Source organism: Scyliorhinus torazame, chromosome 17 (assembly GCF_047496885.1).
Source record: "Scyliorhinus torazame isolate Kashiwa2021f chromosome 17, sScyTor2.1, whole genome shotgun sequence".
NCBI lineage: Eukaryota > Metazoa > Chordata > Chondrichthyes > Carcharhiniformes > Scyliorhinidae > Scyliorhinus > Scyliorhinus torazame.
The window spans coordinates 19804404-19814989 of NC_092723.1; the positions used below are offsets into that span (position 1 = coordinate 19804404).

The 10586-nt window shown below is 73.0% G+C and overlaps 1 protein-coding gene across 1 annotated transcript in view; it reads right to left on the bottom strand.

The window, feature by feature from the left end:
• The window catches only part of ddx20 (DEAD (Asp-Glu-Ala-Asp) box polypeptide 20), a 33212-nt gene extending 22965 nt beyond the window's left edge, over nt 1–10247 (bottom strand). The window contains exon 1 of the mRNA XM_072480148.1: nt 9985–10247. Within this exon, the coding sequence (XP_072336249.1) occupies nt 9985–10186 (202 nt within the window). The 5' untranslated portion in view covers nt 10187–10247. The remainder of the gene's footprint in view (nt 1–9984) is intronic.
• Between the last annotated feature and the right edge of the window lie 339 nt (nt 10248–10586).

Here is a 10586-nt window from a genome sequence, read left to right on the forward strand (position 1 = left end):
TCCCTCGCTCCCCACCACCTCCCTCCCTCGTCTGCTCTCCACCCCCTCCCTCCCCCGCTCTCCAGCCCCTCCCTCCCTCGCCCGCTCTTCACCCCCCTCCTTCCACCCCCCTCCCTCACCCACCATCCACCCTCCCTCGCCCTCCACCCCCCTCCCTCGCCCTCCACCACCCCTCGCCCGCTCTCCACCCCCTCCCTCGCCCGCTCTCCACCCCCCTCCCTCGCCCGCTCTCCACCCCCCTCCCTCGCCCGCTCTCCACCCCCCTCCCTCGCCCGCTCTCCACCCCCCTCCCTCGCCCGCTCTCCACCCCCCTCCCTCGCCCGCTCTCCACCCCCTCCCTCGCCCGCTCTCCACCCTCCTCCCTCGCCCGCTCTCCACCCCCTCCCTCGCCCGCTCTCCACCCCCTCCCTCGCCCGCTCTCCACCCCCTCCCTCGCCCGCTCTCCACCCCCCTCCCTCGCCCGCTCTCCACCCCCCTCTCCCTCGTCCGCTCTCCACCCCCTCTCCCTCGCCCGCTCTCCACCCCCTCCCTCTCGCCCGCTCTCCACCCCCCTCACTCCCTCGTCTGCTCTCCACCCCCTCCCTCTCCCTCGCTCTCCACCTCCTCTCCCTCCCCCGCTCTCCAACCCCTCCCTCCCCCGCTCTCCAGCCCCTCCCTCCCTCACCCGCTCTTCACCCCCCTCCCTCCACCCCCCCTCGCCCTCCACCCCCCTCCCTCGCCCTCCACCACCCCTCGCCCGCCCTCCACCACCCCTCGCCCGCCCTCCACCACCCCTCGCCCGCCCTCCACCACCCTCCCTCGCCCGCTCTCCACCCCTCCCTCGCCCGCTCTCCACCCCCTTCCCTCGCCCGCTCTCCACCCCCTTCCCTCGCCTGCTCTCCACCCCCTCCCTCGCCCGCTCTCCACCCCCCTCCCTCGCCTGCTCTCCACCCCCTCCCTCGCCCGCTCTCCACCCCCCTCCCTCGCCCGCTCTCCACCCCCTCCCTCGCCCGCTCTCCACCCCCCTCCCTCGCCCGCTCTCCACCCTCTCCCGCTCTCCACCCCCCTCCCTCGCCCGCTCTCCACCCCCTCCCTCCCTCGCCCGCTCTCCACCCCCCTCCTCCCTCGCCCGCTCTCCACCCCCCTCCTCCACGCTCCACACCCGCCCACACTCCACCCCCCTCCGCCCTCACCCACTCTCCACCCCCCCTCCGCCTTCGCCCACTCTCCACCCCCCCTCCCTCGCCCACTCTCCGCCCCCCCTCCCTCGCCCACTCTCCACCCCCCCCTCCCTCATCCACTCCCCCCTCCCTCATCCACTCCCCCCTCCCTCATCCACTCCCCCCTCCCTCATCCACTCCCCCCTCCCTCATCCACTCCCCCCTCCCTCATCCACTCCCCCCTCCCTCATCCACTCCCCCCTCCCTCATCCACTCCCCCCTCCCTCATCCACTCCCCCCTCCCTCATCCACTCCCCCCTCCCTCATCCACTCCCCCCTCCCTCATCCACTCCCCCCTCCCTCATCCACTCCCCCCTCCCTCATCCACTCCCCCCTCCCTCATCCACTCCCCCCTCCCTCATCCACTCCCCCCTCCCTCATCCACTCACCCCTCCCTCATCCACTCACCCCCTCCCTCATCCACTCCCCCCTCCCTCATCCACCCTCGCCTCCCTCCCTTATCCACTCTCCCCTGTGTTCCGCATCCAATGCCCACTCCCCCCTCCCTTCCTCATCCACTCCCCCCTCCCTCCACGCCCCCCCCTCCCTCCACTCCCCCCCTCCAACCACCGCCCCATCGCTCCCTCATCCACTCCCCCCATCTTCTCCCCCCTCGCTCCCTCATCCACCCCCCCTCGCTCCGCCCTCGTCCACGCACTACGCCCTCGTCCCCGCCCTCATCCACTCCCTCCGCCCTCATCCACTCCCTCCGCCCTCATCCACTCCCTCCGCCCTCATCCACTCCCTCCGCCCTCATCCACTCCCTCCGCCCTCATCCACTCCCTCCGCCCTCATCCACTCCCTCCGCCCTCATCCACTCCCTCCGCCCTCATCCACTCCCTCCGCCCTCATCCACTCCCTCCGCCCTCATCCACTCCCTCCGCCCTCATCCACTCCCTCCGCCCTCATCCACTCCCTCCGCCCTCATCCACTCCCTCCGCCCTCATCCACTCCCTCCGCCCTCATCCACTCCCCCCGCCCTCATCCACTCCCCCCGCCCTCATCCACTCCCCCCGCCCTCATCCACTCCCCCCGCCCTCATCCACTCCCCCCGCCCTCATCCACTCCCCCCGCCCTCATCCACTCCCCCCGCCCTCATCCACTCCCCCCGCCCTCATCCACTCCCCCCGCCCTCATCCACTCCCCCCGCCCTCATCCACTCCCCCCGCCCTCATCCACTCCCCCCGCCCTCATCCACTCCCCCCGCCCTCATCCACTCCCCCCGCCCTCATCCACTCCCCCCGCCCTCATCCACTCCCCCCGCCCTCATCCACTCCCCCCGCCCTCATCCACTCCCCCCGCCCTCATCCACTCCCCCCGCCCTCATCCACTCCCCCCGCCCTCATCCACTCCCCCCGCCCTCATCCACTCCCCCTCCCTCATCCACTCCCCCCTGCCTCATCCACTCACCCCCTCCCTCATCCACTCACCCCCTCCCTCATCCACTCACCCCCTCCCTCATCCACTCACCCCCTCCCTCATCCACTCAGCCCCTCCCTCATCCACTCTCCCCTTTGTTCCGCATCCAATGCCCACTCCCCCCTCCCTCCCTCATCCACTCCCCCCTCCCTCCACTCCCCCCTCGCGCCCTCCTCCGCCCCCTCCGCCCTCCTCCACCCCCTCCGCCCTCCTCCACCCCCTCCGCCCTCCTCCACCCCCTCCGCCCTCCTCCACCCCCTCCGCCCTCCTCCACCCCCTCCGCCCTCCTCCACCCCCTCCGCCCTCCTCCACCCCCTCCGCCCTCCTCCACCCCCTCCGCCCTCCTCCACCCCCTCCGCCCTCCTCCACCCCCACCGCCCTCCTCCACCCCCACCGCCCTCCTCCACTCCCACCGCCCTCCTCCACTCCCACCGCCCTCCTCCACTCCCACCGCCCTCCTCCACTCCCACCGCCCTCCTCCACTCCCACCGCCCTCCTCCACTCCCACCGCCCTCCTCCACTCCCACCGCCCTCCTCCACTCCCACCGCCCTCCTCCACTCCCACCGCCCTCCTCCACTCCCACCGCCCTCCTCCACTCCCACCGCCCTCCTCCACTCCCTCCTCCCTCCCTCCTCCACTCCCTCCTCCCTCCCTCATCCACTCCCCCTCCCTCCCTCATCCACTCCCCCTCCCTCCCTCATCCACTCCCCCTCCCTCCCTCATCCACTCCCCCTCCCTCCCTCATCCACTCCCCCTCCCTCCCTCATCCACTCCCCCTCCCTCCCTCATCCACTCCCCCTCCCTCCCTCATCCACTCCCCCTCCCTCCCTCATCCACTCCCCCTCCCTCCCTCATCCACTCCCCCTCCCTCCCTCATCCACTCCCCCTCCCTCCCTCATCCACTCCCCCTCCCTCCCTCATCCACTCCTTTCCCTCCCTCATCCACTCCCCCTCCCTCCCTCATCCACTCCCCCTCCCTCCCTCATCCACTCCCCCTCCCTCCCTCATCCACTCCCCCTCCCTCCCTCATCCACTCCCCCTCCCTCCCTCATCCACTCCCCCTCCCTCCCTCATCCACTCCCCCTCCCTCCCTCATCCTCTCCCCTTCCCTCCCTCATCCACTCTCCCCCTCCATCATCCACTCTCCCCCTCCATCATCCACTCTCCCCCTCCATCATCCACTCTCCCCCTCCATCATCCACTCTCCCCCTCCATCATCCACTCTCCCCCTCCCTCCCTCATCCACTACCCCCCCCACATCCACTCCCTGCTCCCACATCCACTCTCCACTAGCCCCTCCCACCACTACCCCCTTCCTCCACAATCACCTCCCTCCTATACCCTGCCCCGCCACTCCCCCCTCCCTCCACTTCCCCCCCCTCCACTCCCTCCCCCTCCCGCGGCTGCTCCCCCTCCCTCGCCCGCTCTCCCCCTCCCTCGCCCGCTCTCCCCCTCCCTCGCCCGCTCTCCCCCTCCCTCGCCCGCTCTCCCCCTCCCTCGCCCGCTCTCCCCCTCCCTCGCCCGCTCTCCCCCTCCCTCGCCCGCTCTCCCCCTCCCTCGCCCGCTCTCCCCCTCCCTCGCCCGCTCTCCCCCTCCCTCGCCCGCTCTCCCCCTCCCTCGCCCGCTCTCCCCCTCCCTCGCCCGCTCTCCCCCTCCCTCGCCCGCTCTCCCCCTCCCTCGCCCGCTCTCCCCCTCCCTCGCCCGCTCTCCCCCTCCCTCGCCCGCTCTCCCCCTCCCTCGCCCGCTCTCCCCCTCCCTCGCCCGCTCTCCCCCTCCCTCGCCCGCTCTCCCCCTCCCTCGCCCGCTCTCCCCCTCCCTCGCCCGCTCTCCCCCTCCCTCGCCCGCTCTCCCCCTCCCTCGCCCGCTCTCCCCCTCCCTCGCCCGCTCTCCCCCTCCCTCGCCCGCTCTCCCCCTCCCTCGCCCGCTCTCCCCCTCCCTCGCCCGCTCTCCCCCTCCCTCGCCCGCTCTCCCCCTCCCTCGCCCGCTCTCCCCCTCCCTCGCCCGCTCTCCCCCTCCCTCGCCCGCTCTCCCCCTCCCTCGCCCGCTCTCCCCCTCCCTCGCCCGCTCTCCCCCTCCCTCGCCCGCTCTCCCCCTCCCTCGCCCGCTCTCCACCCCCCTCCCTCGCCCGCTCTTCACCCCCCCTCCCTCGCCCGCTCTTCACCCCACTCCCTTCCTCGCTCTTCACCCCCCTCCCTCGCCCGCTCTTCACCCCCTCCCTCGCCCGCTCTTCACCCCCCCGCCGGCTCTTCACCCCCTTCCCGGCTCTTCACCCCCTTCCCTCGCTCCCTCGCCCTCCACCTCCCCTCCCTCACCCTCCACCCCCCCTCTCTCGCCCTCCACCCCCTCCCTCCACTCCACCTCCCTTCACCCCCCCTCCCTCGCCCTTCACCACCCCTCCCTCGCCCACCACCCCCCTCCCAAGCCCGCTCTCCACCCCCCTGCCTCGCTCTCCACACCCCTTCCCTCGCCCGCTCTCCACACCCCCTCCCTCGCCCGCTCTCCACACCCCCTCCCTCGCACGCTCTCCACACCCCCTCCCTCGCACGCTCTCCACACCCCCTCCCTCGCACGCTCTCCACACCCCCTCCCTCGTCCGCGCTCCACCCCCTCCCTCCCTCGCTCTCTAGCCCCCTCCCTCCCTCTCCACCCCTCCCTCCCTCGCCCGCTCTCCACCCCCTCCCTCCCTCGCCCGCTCTCCACCCCCCTCCCTCGCCCGCTCTCCACCCCGTCCCTCGCCCTCGACCCCCCCTCCCTCGCCCTTCAACCCCCTCCCTCGCCCGCTCTCCACCCATTCCCTCGCCTGCTCTCCACCCCCCTCCCTCGCCCGCTCTCCACCCCCTCCCTCGCCCGCTCTCCACCCTCTCCCTCGCCCTCGACCCCCCCTCCCTCGCCCTTCACCCCCCTCCCTCGCCATCCACCCCCTCTCCCTCGCCCGCTCTCCACTGACCTCCCTCGCCCGCTCTCCACCCCTTCCCTCGCCCACTCTCCACCCCCTCGCTCACTCTCCACCCCCCTCCTCCCTCACCCACTCTCCACTTGCCCTCCTCCCTCGCACACTCTCCTCCCCGCCCACTCTCCACCCCCCCGCATCCCTCGCCCTCTCTCCACCCCCCTCCTCCCTCGCCCACTCCCCTCCTCCCTCGCCCACTCTCCACCCCCCTCCAACCTCGCCCACTCTCCACTCCCCCTCCTCCCTCGCCCACTCTCCACCCCTCCTCCTCCCTCGCCCACTCTCCACCCCTCCTCCTCCCTCGCCCACTCTCCACCCCCCTCCTCCCTCGCCCACTCCACCCCCCCTTCTCCCTCGCCCACTCTCCACCCGCCCTTCTCCCTCGCCCACTCCACCCCCCCTCCTCCCTCGCCCACTCCACCCCCCCTCCTCCCTCGCCCACTCTCCACCCCCCTCGCCCACTCTCCACCCCCCTTCTCCCTCGCCCACTCCCCACCCCCCTTCTCCCTCGCCCACTCCCCACCCCCCTTCTCCCTCGCCCACTCCCCACCCCCCTTCTCCCTCGCCCACTCCCCACCCGTTCTCCCTCGCCCTCTCCCCACCCCTTCCCTCGCCCACTCTCCACCCCCTCGCTCACTCTCCACCCCCCTCCTCCCTCACCCACTCTCCACTTGCCCTCCTCCCTCGCACACTCTCCTCCCCGCCCACTCTCCACCCCCCCGCATCCCTCGCCCTCTCTCCACCCCCCTCCTCCCTCGCCCACTCCCCACCCCCCTCCTCCCTCGCCCACTCCCCTCCTCCCTCGCCCACTCTCCACCCCCCTCCAACCTCGCCCACTCTCCACTCCCCCTCCTCCCTCGCCCACTCTCCACCCCTCCTCCTCCCTCGCCCACTCTCCACCCCCCTCCTCCCTCGCCCACTCCACCCCCCCTTCTCCCTCGCCCACTCTCCACCCGCCCTTCTCCCTCGCCCACTCCACCCCCCCTCCTCCCTCGCCCACTCCACCCCCCCTCCTCCCTCGCCCACTCTCCACCCCCCTCGCCCACTCTCCACCCCCCTTCTCCCTCGCCCACTCCCCACCCCCTTCTCCCTCGCCCACTCCCCACCCCCCTTCTCCCTCGCCCACTCCCCACCCCCCTTCTCCCTCGCCCACTCCCCACCCCCCTTCTCCCTCGCCCACTCCCCACCCGTTCTCCCTCGCCCTCTCCCCACCCCTTCTCCCTCGCCCACTCTCCACCCCCTCCTCCCTCGCCCACTCTCCACCCCCCTCCTCCCTCGCCCACTCTCCACCCCCCTTCCTCCCTCGCCCACTCTCCACCCCCCTTCTCCCTCGCCCACTCTCCACCACCCCCCGCCCACTCGCCACCCCCCCCGCCCACTCGCCACCCCCCTCGCCCACTCGCCACCCCCCTCCTCCCTCGCCCACTCCACCCCCTCCTCCCTCGCCCACTCCACCCCCTCCTCCCTCGCCCGCTCTCCACCCCCTTCTTCCTCACCCTCCTCCCACGCCCTCCAACCCCCTCCCACGCCCTCCACCCCCCTCACTCGCCCGCCACCCCCGTCCCTCGCCCGCTCTCCACCCCCTCCCTCGCCCGCTCTCCACCGCCTCCCTCGCCCGCTCTCCACCCCCTCCCTCGCCCGCTCTCCACCCCCTCCCTCGCCCGCTCTCCACCCCCTCCCTCGCCCGCTCTCCACCCCCTCCCTCGCCCGCTCTCCACCCCCTCCCTCGCCCGCTCTCCACCCCCTCTCCCTCGCTCTCCACCGCCACCCCCGTCCCTCGCCCGCTCTCCACCCCCTCCCTCGCCCGCTCTCCACCCCCTCCCTCGCCCGCTCTCCACCCCCTCCCTCGCCCGCTCTCCACCCCCTCCCTCGCCCGCTCTCCACCGCCTCCCTCGCCCGCTCTCCACCGCCTCCCTCGCCCGCTCTCCACCCCCTCCCTCGCCCGCTCTCCACCCCCTCCCTCGCCCGCTCTCCACCCCCTCCCTCGCCCGCTCTCCACCCCCTCTCCCTCGCTCTCCACCTCCTCTCCCTCCCCCGCTCTCCACCCCCTCCCTCCATCACCCACTCTGCACCCCCTCCCTCCCTCGCTCTTCACCCCTCCCTCCCTCGCCCGCTCTCCAGCCCCCTAGCCCTCTCTCCACCCCTCACTCCCTACCCACTCTCCACCCCCCCTTCTCCCTCGCCCACTCTCCACCCCCCCTTCCTCCCTCACCCACTCTCCAACCCCCTTCCTCCCTCGCCCACTCTCCACCACCCCCTGCCCACTTGCCACCCCCCCTCTCCTCCACCCTCGCCCACTCTCCACCCCCTTCCTTCCTCGCCCACTCTCCACCCCCCCTCCTCCCTCGCCCACTCTCCACCTCCCGTCCTCCCACGCCCACTCTCCACCTCCCCTCCTCCCTCGCCCACTCTCCATCCCCACCCTCCCTCGCCCACTCTCCACCCCCTCCCTCCCTCGCCCTCTCCACCCCCCTCCTCCCTCGCTCACTCTCCACCCCCCTCCTCCCTCGCTCACTCTCCACTCCCCTCCTCCCTCGCCCACTCTCCACCTCCCCTCCTCCCTCGCCCACTCCCCACCTCCCCTTCCTTCCTCGCCCACTCTCCACCCCCCCTCCTCCCTCGCCCACTCTCCACCTCCCGTCCTCCCACGCCCACTCTCCACCTCCCCTCCTCCCTCGCCCACTCTCCATCCCCACCCTCCCTCGCCCACTCTCCACCCCCTCCCTCCCTCGCCCTCTCCACCCCCCTCCTCCCTCGCTCACTCTCCACCCCCCTCCTCCCTCGCTCACTCTCCACTCCCCTCCTCCCTCGCCCACTCTCCACCTCCCCTCCTCCCTCGCCCACTCCCCACCTCCCCTCCTCCCTCGCCCACTCTCCACCCCCTCCCTCCCTCGCCCACTCTCCACCCCCTCCCTCCCTCGCCCACTCCACCCCCCTCCTCCCTCGCCCACTCTCCACCCCCTCCTCCCTCGCCCACTCTCCACCCCCTCCTCCCTCGCTCACTCTCCACCCCCCTCCTCCCTCGCCCACGCTCCACCCCCCTCCTCCCTCGCCCACTCTCCCCCCTCCTCCCTCGCCCACTCTCCCCCCTCCTCCCTCGCCCACTCTCCACCCCCCTCCTCCCTCGCCCACTCTCCACCCCCCCTCCTACCGCGCCCACTCTCCACCCCCCCTCCTACCGCGCCCACTCTCCACCCCCACTTCTCCCTCGCCCACTCCCCACCCCTTCTCCCTCGCCCACTCTCCACCCCCCTCCTCCCTCGCCCACTCTCCACCCCCCTCCTCTCCCCTCGCCCACTCTCCACCGCCCTTCCTCCATCGCCCACTCGCACCCCCCCTCGCCCACACTCCAACCCCCTCCTCCCTCGCCCACTCCACCCCCCTCCTCCCTCGCCCACTCTCCACACCCGCTCACTCTCCACCCCCTCCTCCCTCGCCCGCTCTCCACCCCCCTCCCTCGCCCGCTCTCCACCCCCCTCCCTCGCCCGCTCTCCACCCCCTCCCTCGCCCGCTCTCCACCCCCTCCCTCGCCCGCCCGCTCTCCACCCCCTCCCTCCCTCGCACGCTCTCCACCCCCCTACCTCCCTCGCCCGCTCTCCACCCCCCTCCCTTCCTCGCCCGCTCTCCACCCCCCTCCCCCCCTCGCTCACCAGCCCATCCCTTCCTCGCCCGCTCTCCACCCCCTGCCTCCCTCGCCCGCTCTCCACGCCCCTCCCTCCCTCGCCCGCTCTCCACCCCCCTCCCTCCCTCGCCCGCTCTCCACCCCCCTCCCACCCATGCCCGCTCTCCACCCCCCTCCCACCCTCGCCCACTCTCCACCCCCTCCCTCCCTCATTCTCCACCCCCCTCCCTCCCTCGCCCGCTCTCCAGCGCCCTCCCTCCCTCGCCCGCTCTCCAGCACCCTCCCTCGCCCGCTCTCCAGCCCCCTCCCTCCCTCGCCCGCTTTCCACCCCCTCCCTCGCCCGCTTTCCACCCCCTCCCTCGCCCGCTTTCCACCCCCTCCCTCGCCCGCTTTCCACCCCCTCCCTCCCTCCCTCGCCCGCTCTCCACCCACCCCCTCCCTCCCTCGCCCGCTCTCCACCCCCTCCCTCCCTCGTCCGCTCTCCACCCCCTCCCTCCCTCGCCCGCCACCCCCCTCCCACGCCCTCAAAACCCCTCCCACGCCCTCCAAACCCCTCACTCGCCCGCCACCCCCGTCCCTCGCCCGCTCTCCACCCCCTCCCTCGCCCGCCCTCCACCCCCTCTCCCCCTCCTCTCCCCCCTCTCCGCCCCCTCACCCCCTCTCCACCCCCTCTCCACCCCCTCGCCCCCTCTCCACCTCCTCTCCTCCCTCTCCACCCCCTCGCCCCCTCTCCACCCCCTCGCCCACTCTCCTCCCTCGCCCACTCCCCCCTCTCCCATTGCTGTATTCTCACCGAGTCCGCACCGCCCTAACGGGATGGCCTTCAGTTGGATGGGGGATGGTCGTTCGAACCCGGCCTCCCTCAGCCCCTCCAACACCGTCTTGGTCAGCAGCAAAGCACCGAAATCCAGCTGCTCGGCCCCGGTCTGCAGCACGTCCCCGGTGCGGTGCCGCTGGTCGATGCTGTGAGCGGTGCGGCGGCCGCTCAGCGCCATCTTCACCTCAGCCTCAGGCCGGCACCAGAGGGGAAAGCGCCAGGCCTCAGCCCCGCCCACCAGGCCTCAGCCCCGCCCACCAGGCCTCAGCCCCGCCCACCAGGGGAAGTCCCCGCCCACTGGATCAGAGCCCCTCAGCTGGCTCACAGCCCCGCCCACTGGCTCACAACCCCGCCCCCTGGCTCACAGCCCCGCCCCCTGGCTCACAGCCCCGCCCCCTGGCTCACAGCCCCGCCCACTGGCTCTCAGCCCCGCCCACTGGTACATACAGTCACTGCTGGGATAACAATGTCCTGGGTTTAGACACCACTTGACGTAAGTCATTTCCCATAATAATTGTAATTGTAATGTGGTGCATCAAAAACATTCTGCAGACAATGGCTTTTGCACTGGACATCAC